Consider the following 16,957-nt stretch of genomic DNA (forward strand, 5'->3'; position numbering starts at 1 on the left):
CACAGGTCAGTTTGTCTTTGAGGAACAAAGTAGAGGTCCATAGACAAGGAGTTGGAAAGGGAGTCAAACTCCAGATAGAGTGTATTTAGAGTTTCAGTATCACTTTGTATTCAGACAGTTCATGGATAGGTCATCCTTATATGATAGGCAGCTAGTAGAAAGCTTTAGCTGAAGTCTTCCAGCCAGTTAGAGGCAAAGCCAAGAGAAAACTACTCATACCTTGAGGCAGTACATTGGAGAGCTCCCAAAGTAAGAGAATGCTGAGGGGGAAGAAAAGGAGTGGTAATAGGTCATATTTTTATAGCACTTTACAATTTACAAAGTGCTTTGAAGACATTACTTCATTCAATGTTCCCAACAATCCTGTAAGGAGAAGCAGTATCCTCATTTTACAAGTGAGGAAACTGAGGCTCAAAGAGTCTAAGTGATGTGTCCAAAGCCATATCCCAGAATCCAGGTCTTCCATTTCCAGACCCAGCATGCTTTGTACTATAGCACAGTTGGCCTAGTCCTGGAAACAGGGAGTTCACCTTCCACAGGGAGTGGAGGGATGAGAGGCAGGGAAGGTGTTCCACTTGGAGGTAGATCACTGTACGAAGGCGCTGGTCGAGTTGGCGACAATGGGAGAAACAGGTGGCTGGGTGAGATCATAAAGTGCTTGATAGGTGCCTACCACAAACCCAGAGAAGCCCAGGAAACTGATCAGGAGGTCCTTAATGATGGTGAGAGTACTAATGCCCTCTGAGTAATAGGTGACGATCTCTAGGAGAGGTGGGATGATCAGAGCCAGGGTACTGCTGCTCATGGAGCCCACCAGGGATATTACCAGGTCTAACCTGGGGACCAGAATGGCCAAGGCACCTGTGAAGGAAAAGACACTTGCATTCATGACCAGCCTGAAATGGATTGTCCAAGCATGGAAGTGGGGGCCGAGGAATTTAAGCTACATTCTTTAAAAGGTCACCTAGCAGAGGACTGACAGAACTGAACCTCAAAGCAGGGTCCTTGGATTCAAACTCCTGGACTCCTAGTATTGCATCATAAGGTCTTTCCTAAAAGGTAGAACAGCATAGGCCACCTTTTTTTTTGGAAGGGAGAAGGCAGGGCAATTGGGGTTAAATGACTTGCCCAAGGTTACACAGCTAGTAAATGTGTCAAATGTCTGGGGCCAGATTTGAACTCAAGTCCTCCTGATCCCAGGGTTGGTGTTCCACTCACTGTGCCACCTAGCTGCCCCGACAGGCACCTTTTAATGGAAGCTAATTTCAATACTTCAAAAGATCTGTGCCTTTGTCAGGGTAATTATAAACTTCATAGATGCAAATCACAATCTCTCTCTATTGTAGTAGAAAAGTAGAGGTTTTCATGAGTTGCTGTAGCTGAAAAAAACAACAACAACCCAACATGTGGCCACCTTAACTACACTTAGCTAGAGTGGTATCCTGAGACCCTTCCCTGAGGCCCACACTCAAAAACTTTCCGGTGCTGGGGTATGTGTGTGGAGGGGTGTGCGTGTGCACATGCAAGGGATGTTTTCTGAAATAAAACTGTTCAAAATGACAGTGCGTAGGAGTTCTTGCTCCCTGGGCCCTTGCCTTTGGGTGGGCTCAGTCTAGAGTCTCCTCTCTAAGGGGGAGGAAGATGATAGGTCCCAGTCTTAGGGGAGCTCTCTCTTTTTCTCCAGCCCTGGTCAAGGTAGGGCTCTCCTCTTCCTCATCATCCCATTGAGGGCGGGTCATTGCAAGGAGTTACCTTGGCCAAGGTGCCCATCTCCTTGTGCTTCTGGATTACCAGCCTGGGGAGCCTGAGTCAGATGAGAAGGGCTGGGTTCCCTCCAGAAACAGGTCCAGCTTGGCAGGTGCTGCAAGAATCTACTTTGTTGTCTTAACCTTGGAGAACCCAGGGTCATCTTCACATTGAGATAAAGCCCTAGGGGAGGACTTTAGTGGAAGAGCATATTTGAAAGCCTCTATAAACTGACAAGTGCCATCCAAACACCAGGAGATTATCAAAACAAGCTTCAGTAAATCTCTTTTGCAACCTAGTCATGAGATGCTTCTAGGAGGGGACATTCTCTAGTTCTTTCTTTTGTGAAGCTATCTGAACGTTTATGGCAACGGGAAATTGAGACTCTCATCTCTCACAATAAAAGAGAGGGGAGAATTGTTAGCAGCTGATTTTAATTATCTTTGAATCTCAAATGACTTTGAGAGGAGGGAAAAGGAAAGGAGTATTTATTAATGTGCCAGGTACAGTGCTAAATGCTTTATAAATATCATCTCATTTCATCCTTACAACAAAACTGGGGGATGGGTGCTATTATTGTCCCCATTTTACAGTTGGGGAAACTGAGGCAGGCTGAGCTTAAGTGACTTACACAGGGTCACCCAGGTAGTAAGTGTCTGAGGTTGAATTTGAACTTAGGTCTTCCAGACTCTAGGTCCTGTGCTCTATGCACCATGGTGCCACCTAGCACAGTGGATAGAGTCAGGAAGATTCAATCTTCCCAGTTCAACTCTGGCCTCAGACACTTACTAGCTGTGTGACCCTGGGCAAGTCACTTAACTCCATTGGCCTCTGTTTTCTCATCTGTAAAATGAGCTGGAGAAGAAAATGGCAAATCACTCTGGTGTCTCTGCTAAGAAAACCCTAAAAGGGTTTCATGACTGAAAACAATTAAACAACAAGAAAGCTGCCAGAGATGTGAAACTGACCCACCTAAGGTCATAATAAGTAACAAAGCCATGAATAAAACCTAAGCATCCTGACACGTGGGTCAAGGCTCTTTTTATTCTACCCTGTCACAAGCTCACTGAATCATGCCAGTGAACCTAGAAATTCCCATCCCCATTCCATGATCTGGACCCTGACCAGCTCCCAGTTCATGAATGCCCAAGTATCACATCGAAACCAAGTCATCCTGCTTCCTACTTACATGTCACACAGGCCAGGCCAGTGCGGATGGATAAGTCTACCACCAAATTCCACTTTTTTGGCACACGGGAGACAGCAAAAGGGATGATGATCTCAGCCGGGACGTAGAATTGCAGGGCATAGGTGAAGAAGATTCCGAGAGAGTAGAGCAGCTTCACAGACTGAAATAACCTGTAGACAGAACCCAGTGGACTGATCAGCTCGTCTGGGAAAATCCAACCAAGATCTTAGCTCTTAGCACCAAAATAAATGCGAATGATCACGTGGCAAGAAGAGGCTGAACTCTGCATGCTGGGTCAGAAGTCGCCAGATTGGCTGAAGAAACTCGTACATTTTCTTCTCCCAAACTTCTTACCTCCTTAGGACCAAGCAGCCAGAAATCTGTGTAGCATTACTGCAGTAGTGGTCAATGATAACAAATGCAACAACTGGCATCTATTTAATACTTTTAAGTTGGCAGAACATCTTAACATGTATTATCTGTGTTAAGCCTAACAACAACCCTGTAAAAAAGGATTGGAAACAGTATCATCATCCCCATTTTATAGATGGGGAAACCAGGGCTTAGAGAGACTGACTGACTCGCCTGTCATCACATAGCTCATTAGTGTCAGAGGCAGTATTTGATTCTAGGCTGAAGAGTTATAACTGGAAGAGATCTTGGAAACCACCATCTAATTCATCCCCTTCATTTTACAGGTGAAGAAACTGAGGCCCAGGAAGGTAATAGTGTCAGGAGCAGGACTGTAGGTCTCTATAGCAGTAGAGATGTAGATAAGGTCCTGAGGGTCACATTAGCAGGACTGATGGTTACTATTGACAACTGAGTTTGGGCTAGTCCCCAGAGCTGAGTCTAAGAGTATGTTTTCAAGCTTCCTGTGTTCATCAACAGAAGAAACAACTGTGTATGATGTTGGTAACATAAATGGGCTTGTCATAAGTGAGTTAAAAACAGTAAAATGTTAGACCAGGGCTTTTAAACCTAAGGTCTATGACACGGTTTTTGAAATATTTTGATAACTGTATTTCAATACAGTTGCTTACTTTTTTAATCTTTTGTATTTTATACATTTAAAAATTATTCCAAAAAGGGGTCCGTAGACTTCATCAGACTGCCAAAGGGATCTATTACATAAAAAAGATTAAGAATCCCTGTTTTAGATTATTCAGTCCAACCTCCCCCATCTCCACTCTGATTTTATTTTGCTTCCTTGTAACAAAGAAAATTAGTTCAGCAGAACTGACCAAAGGATTGTGTCCCATACCGGGTGTGACGTTCAGCACCCAGATTTCCCCCACCTCAACCCTGACAGGAAGGAACTATGCCACATCGGTTTTTTGGGACCAAGACTGATCATTGGGATTAATCTGAATCTATCTGTTTTCATTCATACTGTCGTAGTTGTATTTGACAGCTAGAAAGTTTAGCGGGTAGAGTGCTGGGCTTTGAGTTAGGAAGACTTGAGTTCAGATCCAGCCTTAGAGGAAGTCACTTGCCTAAGGTAATATAGCTGGTAGAGGCCAGAGCTGGGACTAGAATCTAGGAAATTACAGCTGCATCACAGGCCATAGCTCTGAAGGGATCCAAGAGAAGATCAGGAGAGCTGCTGACAAAAAGGGATCGAGACACATAGGGCAGCCAGTTTGGTTTCCATCTCATTTCTTGCTACCAATGCTATTACATGTTAACCCCTATTGAAATATTCTGCAGAATAGTTGCAGGTATCATGCTTTTGGTTTAACAATATATAGTTAGAAAACATGAAGAGGAAGGACAGTGGAACCCAGAGGCTTAGGTTGGAATCCTGACTCATTGCTCGACTTTGGGAAACTCACTCTGGGCCTTAGAGTTCTCCTCAGTAAAACAAAGAGTTGACTAGACAATCAAACACCCAAGTGACGATGTTCTATGGTTCAGTCTAGGAACTAAATTCAGGATGAGATCAGCACAGAGGTGTCAAGTACACTCTTGCCTCAGCCTACAAAAAACACTACAATCCTTCTGCTTTATTTAAATAAAAATAAAAATGAATAATAATCATAATGTTAACTTTTGTAGACTTTGCATCTTTTCCCAGTGTTGAATACAGTACTCAGTCCATCATGGAAAGTATAACTTTTATCACAGTTTACAAAGTGCTTTGTATACATCATCTCATTTTATCCTAAAAGCCTGTGAGGGAGACAATAATGGCGATTGTTCCCATTTTACAGAAGAGTAAATAAAGACACAGAAAGAGGACTTTCCCAAGACAAAGGCTTCAATCAGTAGCAGAGCCAGGAGCATTCTTCTTGCTCCATCAGAATTGTACCTTCCCAAGTCTTCCCAAGTGCATGGATTTCCAACTCCCCAAACCATAAACATACCAGCAGTTGGGTAGGTTGAGGGTTATACTGGCTTGTACGGCTGATCCAAACTTCAAGTAGCCCAGGCACGCCAAGCTGACGTAGAGAAGGGTAATGAGGGTCATTCCCCCATATAAGAGAGCTGGGAAATGGTCATTATTCTTCATTTTATTTTCTAACGGAAGAACCTATTGGAAAGGAGGGCAAGGGAAAAACAAAACCAGAAATGTTAATCACCAGCAAGGGAGAAGCACCTTCATGCCCAAGGGAATTTCTATTCTTCTTCCGGGACCCCCAGAAGGCGGGTCCTCCCTTTTCTTCCTTGCAACCCTCAACCCTGGGCAAACTGGCCTTCTTGTTCTGTGAGCCCTCAAAGGGGATTAACACAGAAAGCACTTTGCTTTGATCACGGTGGTTGGTTGTTCCCTCTACCCAGCAGATCAGGAGGGCTCCAGCCCTCATTGGCTAGTCTTTATGAATGGCTGTAGCCACAAAATGTATCTCCCGGTGGGCAGCCGGATCTCTGATGGTGAGCCTTTCTGCAAGGATGTTCCACTGGTCCTCAGGTGACAGACTTAGAGTCCATCCCCAGCTCCTACTCCAGACTTTCCCAGCTTGGTGTGAACTTCAGAGATTGTGCTTCCCTGACATTGTTTTTGAAAAGTTGGGGAAACCACCACATCTGGATAATAAATAAAATATAATAAATAAATATTATTAATATTTATAATAAATAAAAACTATTCCCATTTTACAGTTGAGTAAACTGAGGCAAACAGAGGTTAAGTGACTTGCCCAAGGCCACAAAGCGAGCAGTATCTGAAGTAGGATCTGAACTTTGGCTCCAGGTCCAATTCTCTATCTGCTGTGCCACCTAGCTTGTGACTAAACCTGTAACCCAACTCCTCTCTTTGGAATCTCCTCACCCTAGTGGACTATCTATGCATACATAACCCCTGACCCCCTCAGGGATTTCAAGCTCACTTAACAACTCTAGTGCTTAGCCAGACCACTCAACAAAGGTCAGGTCTGTGGCAATGGTAGGTCAAGACTCCCCCAAATATTAGAGCTATTGGGATTTGGAATACAATCATTCCCAATCCTTCATTCGATTGGCAAGGAACCTGAGGCCTAAGCAGGGACAACGATTTACCTGCGGTTACATTTTCAGTTAGTTACAAAGCTAAGGCTAGAGTCCTGATAGCCTGACTTCCAATTCAGTACTTGGAGCTGATGGGTGTTAATTAACCAAAACACAAAGCACAAATAACACAAACCCATATCTTCAACTTTGACCATTCTTTTGATTCCACACTCACAGCAGAAGCACTATGGTCTAGCAACAGCAAGATTACTGGCTATGGAGCCGAAGGACCTGAGTTCAAATCCGGAATCTTATCTAAATTGTGTATATTCTCCCAGTGCACTGTACATAGCAGGTGCTTAATCCTCTGAAGTGGACCATCATGAAAAATCTTACAGAGAACAATTGGTGAGAAGATATGAAAAGGAGAGAGGCATGAGCTCCATTTCAAAGCAGAACACTTGCATTCAAATCCCCATCCCACCAATTATGAGTCTCTTAATTCCTCTGACTTTGTTTTCTTTTTTTGTGAAATTGCTATCACTTTCATACTATCTACCTCTTACGGTCATTGTAAGAATTAAATGAAATAATATGTTGAAGGGGCAGTGGATGTAGTGCTGAGCCTAGAGACGAGAAGACCTGAGTTCAGATGTGGCTTCACTTACTAGCCGTGTGACCCTGGGCAAGTCACGCAACCTCTATTTGCCTTAATCCACTGGAAAGGGAAGTGGCAAACTGCTGCAGTATCTGTGCCAAGAAAGCGGCATGGACAGTATTGGCATGCTACGGTTCACGGGGTCACCAGGAGTTGGACAAGACCGAACATACTGAAATGCTTTGTGAACTATAAAATCCTGTTGGTAAGAACATCATGAGCCACCACATGAGAGCTCTACTGCTCATGAAATGCTTTATGATGTTCTCCTCAGTCCCCTCCCCAAGGCTAATCTAGAAATTCCTGTTCAGCCATGTTGGGAGATGCCGTCATCTGTTGCATTCAGGATGAGTGTCCCATGACCAGTTAGAAGTGAGGCGGTGTGCTGGATTTGGAGTCAGAGGACCGTGGTGTTGGGACCATGGGGCAGATATCTTCTACCTTTTGGGGCCTCAGTTTCCCCCTTATGTGAAATGAGGGCTTGGGAGAAGATAGCCTATGGGCTATCTTCAGGTCCAAGGTTCTATAATACTAGTTACAGAATAATTTTACATCTGTAGCTGGCATATAGATGGTTTGGACTTAAGCTACTTCTTACACAGTAGAGCTGGGAAAGATAAGTTGAAGTTGTAGAGAGGCTCCAAGGACCTGGGTTCAAATCTTGCCTTTGATGTGAACTTGAGGCAAGTCATTTATCCTCTGGAGGCCTCAGTTATATTGTATGTAAAAAATGAAAGGGCTGGACAGGATGGCCTTTACTATCCCTTTCAGATCAAGCCCTAATGGGCTACTAGGAGGTAAAGGTCCCCAAGGATCATACCTCATCCAGGAATGGGTTAAAATTAAATGGCCTCTGAGATCCCTTCCAACTTTCCAATTCTGTGATCCAGGTTAAAATCCTTGTTCTACTTTACCTATGTGACTTTGCACAAGTCACTTACCTTTGGGCACCAGTTTCCTCACTATGAACTAAGAGGGCTAGACAAGATAGTGTTCAAGACAGGGGTTCTTAATCTTTCTGTGTCATGGACCACGTTGGCAGTCCTGTGAAGCTTTGGACTCTTTCTCACAACAATGTTTTTAAAAGCATAAAATAAAATATATGATACTACTAAGGAAATAAATACATTGAAATACAATTATCAAGATATTAAAAATCAAGTTCCTCGATCCCCAGTTAAGAACCTTTGGTCTAAGGCAGACCTGCACAACTTGGCAGCAGGTAGGGGCCAAAATTAAAGGAGGCTAAATTTCTTCAGGCTGCAGATAAGTTTCCAGTGGCTCACTTTCCAAGTAAAGGTATGAAATGGTTGGTTGCCATGGGTCATGTGACAAACAAGAGAGAGTGCTCAGTGGCAACCCACTCACCAAGTTAAATGATGGGCACAATAGTGACTAGTGGAAGGTGGGTTAAGCAAGGCATGGACAAAGCACTCGTTACATCCTTCCTTTCTTTTACATCCTCTACATTTTTCATGGGCTGCCAGAAATCCTTTGGCAAGCCACAAGCGGCCTATGGGCCATATGTTGTGAAGGCCTGGTCTGAGGTCTCTTCTGGTTCTATATGTATGAAACTAATTTATCTGACACACTCCAGCCCCCTCCCCAGACTCCTACCTCAGTTTTATCATAGGTCAAAATTTCTGTCTCATGACTGCATTATTCTAGCCTTCCCTAAAACGCCCAGCTGTCATAGATTGGCCAACAAGAGGTCCCAGGACAAGCCCTACTTGGTCATTGCTTGGGCCCTGATTGGCTCAGAATGAATGCAAATAGAAATTGTTTCTGTTTTGGCCAGAAACCCTGAGGATCTTTCCCCTCCCAGATCAATTTTGTTTTTTACCAGATAAAGAGGTTATTCTCTGCCTCATTTCTTATTAAGCCTTAATCACTGAATAGGCATTGCCTAAGTCAAACTGAGACCTGTTAAAGACCTTAGCTTGGAAAGGTCAGGGTCTCTCACTGCAACCTGGGCCATCTCTAGTCGTCCTGATCTATATCCTGCCATTGGACCTAGATGGCTCTGTAGGATAAAGTGAAGCTGGTGACTTTGCATAGCCCTCCCTCACTTAAATCCAATTCACTTGCATGTCATGGCATCACTTCCCTGATGTCATGGTGCTCCTTGAGAATGAGAACGAAGGCAAACAACAACAGTCAGGCCAATAAGTACAGTGAACTCCAGGATCCTCCCCAAGAGTTCATCAGTGGACCCAGGAAGTTGTTAGTCACTTCAAACCTTACCACACCAATGCTCTCAAATGCAAAAACGGAAGTTCCAAAGAATAAAGGGTAAGTCTTCCAATCGGCTACAAGAGGTAGGTTTTGGGGATCTGGAATATCCTGAAAGATAAAAACATGAGGGTAGGATGAGAAGAAGCCCTATGATGCTCAAAACTGACAAGCCCTGTGAATAGTCCTGTGAAACTCTAGAAGATGACACAAGTTAAATTCACCTCAGTATTATTCTTCAGTTGGTGATGGTTTCTCCCCTCCCAGAATCATTTTGTATTTGCTTATCTGTATACATGTTGTATCCTCCAATAGAATGGAAGTTCCTTGAGGTTAGGGATTGTTGTATTAATTTATTTTTTTTTCTATGGCTGGGACAGTGGTTTGTATGTAGAGGGTGTTTAATAAATGTGTGTCTAACTAAATAAAATTATGAAGTTCCTGGCCACTAGTCTTTACTTATTTGTGAAGGAAAGATCAACAGGTTCCTCTGGAGAGGAAAGAAGAAGACAGACATAAATCAGGACCAAAAGGACAGTCTTAAGCAACAGTGCTGACAGAGGAGGAGATGAGAAAAGTATTGGAATGAAGGGGACCTTCAGGTAATCTCAGAGAGCCATGGAGGAGCCCTCCTCTGCAAGGTTCAAGCTCTCTAAAACTTTGGGGTGCTATGCAAATGACACTGAACTAGGGTTCAGAAAATCTGGATTCAAGCCCCAGCTCTACCGTTTTCTATCTGTGGGCCTCAGGGCAAGCTTCTTGGTCAGTTTGAACATTGGTTTCTACATTCGCAAAATGAAAATGAGGCTATTACTTATACAAAGTGTTTTACAAACTATGGAACGCTGAGGACAGCAGTTATTACTATGTTATACGTTATCATCACTTCATCTAGTAGTGTTGCATTTGCCTTACAGAGAGGAAAGAGGGAGCATTTTGTTAGGTGGGGCTGCCTATGGAAATGATGCCCAGATGAAATGGGAGCAATGCTTCATTTCCAAATGTGTTTTGCAGGATTAATACCTGCTATCTCTAAATCAACTTCAAACAACACATTCATTACTGTGCAAGGCACTATGTTAACCCCTGGGAATATAAAACACTTCTTATCCTCAAGGAAATTACATTCTGTGAGGGGGAGCTAATCTGTACACAAGTCAGTAAATATAAGCTATAAAGAAGAAAATTTATTTAGTTATTTTTGAAAGGAAGTTTTTGAAGAGGGAAAGAATTTTTAATATTGTGTGTGAGGTGGAGGGATAAGGGGAGGAGTAAAATTAAGAAGCCTTGTGTAGGATGTGATACCAGATTTGTGCTTTGAAAGAAGTTAGGAATTTCCTTAGGTGGAGGAAATACATTCTAGAAAGGGGCTCACCTATGCAAAGGGATGGAGGCAGGAGATGATGTCATCTACAGCTAATAGTTAACAGGCTGGTTTGACTAGAACAGTGAGAGAAGGGTGTAATATGAAAAAAAAAGACTGGAGGTAGACGGGAGATAGAGTGTAGACAGTTTTAGATGCCAGGTTGAGGAGTTTGCATTTTAATTTAGAAACAACTGGGAGCCACTGAAAATTTGAGTAGAAGAGAAACATGGTCAGATCTCTTAGTAATATCAACGTGGTGGCTTTGTGAAAGATAGGTTGGAGAGGTGAAAGGCTATAAGCACAGAGTCTAAGTGGGAGTAAACTGTAATAGTCCAGTTGCACAATAACGAGGGCCTGAACTAGATAAGCTGTGTGGGTGGAGAGCCAGGAATGATTGAAAGAGATATTGTAAGGACAGAATCAACAAGATTCGGGAGTAGATGGGATGGGTGCAATGTCAGAAAGGATGGTTCTACAGGTAGAAACCTAGATGGCTGGTAAAAGTGGTATCCAGTGCAAAGAGGTATGGGTTTTGAGGAAACTATGAGTTCTGTTTTGGATATGCTATGTTCCAGGTGCCATATGAGGGTAGAGATGTCCAAGAGGCAGTTGTTGATCTTGGATTGGAATTCAAGAGAGAATGGAACTCTACATATTGATGTGGAGTCATGTACATAGAGTTAAATCAGTCTGTGGTATCTGATAAATGACCAGGAGCATATATATATAGATGGTCTAGGATAGAGCTTTAAAGGATATCCACATTTAGTGGGCAGGAGGAGGATGATCCAACACCGGAAAGTGAAAAGAAACAGGAAAAAAATCAAGACAGCAATGTTGCAGAAACCAAGAAGGAGACAGTCAGTGATCTGGAGGAGGTGGTAGTCAACACTATGAAAAGCCACAGAAAGGTCAGGTAGAATAAGGACCAAGAAAAAGCCAGTGAATCTAGCAGTTAAGAGTTGACTGAAGAGAGCAGAGAGCAGAGAGCAGTTTTGCTTAACTGGTAAGGTCAGAAACCAGATCTCAAAGACTGAGAAGTGAGTGGGAGATAAGGAAATGAAGATAGACAGTCAATTCCAGAAGTTAAGCTATGAAAAGGAGGAGAAAGATAGGATGATAGCTTGAGGTCTAGTTTTTTGTTTTGGGTTTGTTTTTTTAATAATGGGAGAAGAGCCCTTGGCATGTTTGTTGGTGACAGAGGAGCCAATGGATAAGGAGAGGTTGAATATAAGAGAGGAAATAAGTGAGGGGATAAGGACCTAGAAGAGATGGATGGGGATGAGATCAAGAATATAAGTGGAAGCATTTGCCTTGGCAAGGACAAAGGTCACCTGTTCAGAGACTGAGCAAGTAAAGAGGGGATTAGGAATGATGAAGAGGGGGTCCGAAGTGTGCAATAGAGAGAAAGAGGAAGCTTGGGGCAGGTAATCTCAATTTCCTCAGTAAAATAGGAGGCCAGATCCTTTGTTCAGAGAGAGGGGAAGAGGTAATATGCAAAGTTTGCTGAGAGAGAAAGTTTGGAGCTATTGTGGAAGGTATTAGAGGGGCAATCAAGTTAAAATTAGGTCACTGCTCTATAGCAGTGAGGGTTGAGATTAGATAACAAAATTTTAGCGCCCCTACATGGCACAGTTGCATCTTCAACAAGATGAGTAGGGAAAGCAGATGGTAGGGGCAACCCAAGGTTGAGGATTGGCACGGTAAGACTAGAACAAAGGAGCAAAGGATTTAATGGTAGTTAGTGACGTATGGTTGAATTTGTCAGCAATAGAGTTAAGACTAACATAACGAGGGAATAAAGGTTATGGTGAGAACAAAGATTGGACTTGGGTGAGATAAGGGAAAGAAAGAAATTGAAGAATAGGAGGTCTCTCAGAGAGAGAATTTCAGAATTCTGGATCATAGTGGTAGAATCCTAATGGGTGTTGGTCAGATAAAAGGTTTTATCTCTTTGCCTGACTGTGGTAGAGTGAAGATACTGGTCATGCAAGTTGAGGTTAAAGAGGTTGGAGGCCAAGGTATTCAAGGAGTCATCAACGAGTGTATTCAATTCCTCAGCTTTTGAGAGCAGAGTTTGGGGTAGATCCAGGTACTGAACTCCTTGAGAAAGGAAGAAGACTTTAATAAGGATTTGGATTGGACAATAGTGATAGGGTAGAATAAACTACCGAGGAGGAGAGGCTGCTAAGTGATGATGGCTTAGGAATAGTCTAGATGGGAGAGTGAAGAGTAAGGAATTTCTTCCTCCTTCTCCTCCTGGAGTACTCCTTGCACATCTTCTGGAGAGAGACAGGTTTCCATTAGTGCAAGAAGAAAGAGTGTAAAAAAAAGATAATCAGGAGAAAAGGAGAGTTTGATAGTCCCAGATGGTACAATGTTCCATCCACATAAAATGTTTCAGACCCTCATTATCATTTCAGCTAATTACTCTTCAAAGCCACTGTATTAAATAAAAAGGCTTCTGAGAGGGGCAAAGAAGAAGTTCTTGTTGGTACTTTACCCACCTCAGAAGCTAAACTTCAAGGCCAAGTCTCTTAAACCAGAGGTCCAAGGAAGACTGATTTTCCTTTGGGTGAGAGACATATCGAGGAGGTACTTAATTCACTCAGGAATTTCTGGGTTGTGTGAGAGATAATATTTGGGAATAAGGGCTGTTATGATATTCCCATAGCTCACCTTTTTTCCAATAATAGGTCATGACTTCTTACCAAGAATCTCCATTCTTGATGAATACTGACTATTGAATCTGGGCCACATCTCTGTGTGCAGGAATATTGTGCTAATGTGGCACTTGATATAGATACAGAGGGCACAAAAATGCAACTCTTTGAGACCTAAGGTCAGTTACCTGAATGCTATAATGAGACACTTGAGTATGATCCTCAAACTGTTTCAGAGGAAATGGATGCAGAACCTTCGTTCTGGTCCTTTCTATTGAAATCCTGCACCATAAAGTCAGGCCTTTTCTTTCCTTATGTCACGTCAGACTAGCCAGCATGGTATACCACTCTATGAAAGCTGGAATAACAATCAATGAAGCTGGCACTAACTGACCTGATGTTAATTGATTGCTCAGTTACCCAATGACAGGGACACAGGAGTTTCAGAAGATACCCTTCCCTTCTACTCTTCTTTCTTTGATCAACAAATGAAAAAAGGTCCCAGACAGCCATCTGATGATGCCAAGAAACACTGTTTTTCCTGAAATTCCAGATACTACCAAAATCCTTAGGGGTCTCTCTTACCACTTTGTAAACAGGTGTTAAAGGCCCTATTGAGGTTATGACCACAGTCTGGGTACGTACCTGAACAATGTATTGGTAGATCGCAACCAGGCTGACAAACATGCTTATGTTGGCCAACATGGAGAAGATGGACAGGACTCTGAGGTTACGGATAAATACCAGCAGAACTATGAAGGGCAGAAAGCTGAGCATGTAGAGTCGTGAGTCCATGGAAGGTGTCAAGGTCACAGTTTCATTGCTATAGCAGTTGGTGGTAGTTGTATTGGCTGCTTCTATCACCTGATAAGAGGAATAGGAGGTTATATATCTCCCCCAAAGAATCCTTTGACCAGGTCAAAAATTGGCCAAAACTCAAGACTATCCATTATCAATAGGACAAAGTCCAAACTCTTCAGCCTGGCATTTAAGGTCTTCCATTATCTGGCTCTGGCCTACCCTTCCAGATTTGTTCCAGTCAAACTAGTATATCCACTATTCTCCAATAGTGACTCATGCTTTCCTACTGCCATATTTTCACTGCTCTGAATTCTTGCTACCTCAAATACCCTACCTACCCTTTTGAGTCCCTCTATCCTACCTGTCTATCATTCAAAATCTAGCTCAAGGGTAGGGAATTTCTGGGTTTGGATTCAGTCAAAGGGCTGCACTTGAGAACCTAAAGGGCTGTAAGTGGCTTTGAGACCACAGGTTCCTCACCCTGGTCTAGCTCAAGTCTCATCTACTGATCTATTCTAGGAAGACTTCTCTAAGACTTCTAGCACATAGAGTTCTTCTGAACTTCCTTAATATCCATCCTATTCATTGAGCAATTAGTTACATATCACCTTGGGACATCTAACAGTAGCCTGAAGGGTTTCTGAATGCTTACATTGTTATTCAGCTTTTCATATTAATATGAACTCAATTGTAAGCTCCTTCAAGTCAGGAATTGTGTATTATATTTCTTAGTATTGCCCACAGCTATCAGAGAAGGGCTGAGCAAGAAGTAGATGCTTAACAGATTAAGGAGAAATAGATGCAGAATATATTCACGTGTTCTGTGTAAGGCACTATGCTAGAGACACAAAGGCAAAAATCAAACAGTACCTGCTCTCAGGGAGTTTACTGCGCAGAAATCGTAGTCTGCCCAATTTATATTCTCAATAAATTTATTGATTGGGTTTAGTGACGGGAACTCTGGATTTGAAGTCAAAGCCTACCTCCCCTACTGCAGTAGCAATGGCTTTGAGGTCCTGGGTTTAAATCTTTTTTTCTGACACTTATTACTTGTATGACCTGGGGCAAGTTATAACCTCCCTGGGCTGAATTTCCCTATCCAGAAAATGAGATCATAGATCTAGAGTTGGAAGGAACCTTAGAGGTCATCTTGTTCAACTTCTCGCTTTACAGTCGAGAAACTGAAGTCTATCAAGGTTAAGGTCAAGGTCCATCTAATGACTTGCTCAAGGTCAGTGTCAGAAGGGATTTGGACCCAGGCCCTCTGATTTCAATGTCAGTGCTCATCCACCGTACTATATAGCCTCCCTTAAATCTATAGACCAAGTAAATGCTAAGGTTCTTTTTAGTTCTTATTTCTAGGATTTATTAAAAAAAATGTCAAGGAATCAAGTACAGCTTAGTTATTTTTTATGTGTCTACTTATTCACAAGATTACAGGACTTCAGAGCTGGAGGGAAACTTAGAGATCATCAAGCCTAGCCTGTCCTTCTGCAGATAAGAACCTGGCAGAAATGCAGGTATTTCTCCAAAATAAGAACTTGATTTGTGATTCCAACATCACCATCATCATATGACTTTAGTCTTGCTGGTAAGCCCCTGTCATCTGTGATCCACAAGTAGCAGAGTTTAGAGTGTGTAACGGGGTGGGGAAGAACCACAATTATTTTGCAACATTTTGATGGACTAACAATATAGAAATCTCTCAGCAATATGGAAGCCTAATATTAGAAAGTCCCCAACCTCTATGCAAGGACAGGGTAAGGCAGATGATCTCATCCACTGTTGTGACAACTAATTTCTGGCCTTGGATAAGGGACTCTACAGTTTTCTCTTAAAAGGACTTCTTTCACAGTTGTAAAAGTATTTGGTCTCTTCACCCTTGTCTCCTATCCTTGAATAAAGTTTTCTTTTTCGGATAATAAATCCTGCCACCTGCGTTCCAAATACTTCCCTTTTCTTACTTCACAGATCCCCCTATTTCTCTACCCTTTCCTCTCCTGTGAAATGTTTTCCTTTTCTATCTCAAGTAGCCACAGAATGCTGATTGGCTGTGTATACTAAATGGACCTGAACAGTTAATTAGAAACCAGGTCTGTACCCTAGGAATCTGAATTTGTCATCAGCTAGAGTAGATTCCTTAGCATGCTAATAAATCTCTTTTCTTTCAGTTTGGCCTCTTATTTTTGACCCACAGTCATCCAACTCCAACTGATGCATATGCTTGTCCTAAGAAGTCAAGAGAATTCCTCAAAAGTAGTAAAAATGTTGAATTCCCAGAGTCTCTTTGGGTGGCTTCTACCACTTAGTAATACCACTTAGAGGCATTCAGTTTCCTCATGTAAAAAATAGGAATACTATTATTTTTTCCACTTCACAGGTTAGTTGTTAGGATTAAGTGTAATAATGAATACAAAGTGCTTCATTAACAAAAAAGTTACATAAAATGTGAGCTGTCATTGCTACTAAATAACAGTGAAACAGTTTTGTCTTACTACTACCATAACAATGACTAATGCAATTTTTTAAAGTTATATAAAATCCTAGAAAATAAGAACTATTCTAAATTCAAGGTGTTCCAAAATTGCATCTTAATTTGTGTTCACTTAAATAATATGCCAAAAGACTGCAGTGAACGTCTCTGCATAAGACCTGAAAGCTATGAGTCTTGCATCCCTGGCTTAGACCTCTTAAGATTCATTCATCCCAACTCTAAAACTCTAGGTGCCAACCAGCCTAATTTTAGCTTTGCCATAGGGACACATACCAAGATTAGACAAGTGTTTTGGGTAAACACATGCCTCAGAGGCCTTTCACTTGGTGAGGAGTCTGAGTCTAAGCAACTCTATTTCATCAAAACAAGAGCAAGAAAA

At 42.2% G+C, this 16,957-nt stretch overlaps 1 protein-coding gene across 1 annotated transcript in view; it reads right to left on the reverse strand.

The window, feature by feature from the left end:
* Positions 1-437: 437 nt before the first annotated feature.
* The window catches only part of LOC118843607 (proton-coupled amino acid transporter 1-like), a 30,818-nt gene continuing 14,298 nt past the window's right edge, over positions 438-16,957 (reverse strand). Inside the window, exons 6-10 of the mRNA XM_036751315.1 lie at positions 13,929-14,147; positions 9,267-9,365; positions 5,302-5,468; positions 2,936-3,105; positions 438-861 (exon numbers count right to left, since the gene is read on the reverse strand). Of these exons, the coding sequence (XP_036607210.1) occupies positions 587-861; positions 2,936-3,105; positions 5,302-5,468; positions 9,267-9,365; positions 13,929-14,147 (930 nt within the window). The 3' untranslated portion in view covers positions 438-586. The remainder of the gene's footprint in view (positions 862-2,935; positions 3,106-5,301; positions 5,469-9,266; positions 9,366-13,928; positions 14,148-16,957) is intronic.

This window comes from Trichosurus vulpecula, chromosome 3 (assembly GCF_011100635.1).
Source record: "Trichosurus vulpecula isolate mTriVul1 chromosome 3, mTriVul1.pri, whole genome shotgun sequence".
Lineage (NCBI taxonomy): Eukaryota > Metazoa > Chordata > Mammalia > Diprotodontia > Phalangeridae > Trichosurus > Trichosurus vulpecula.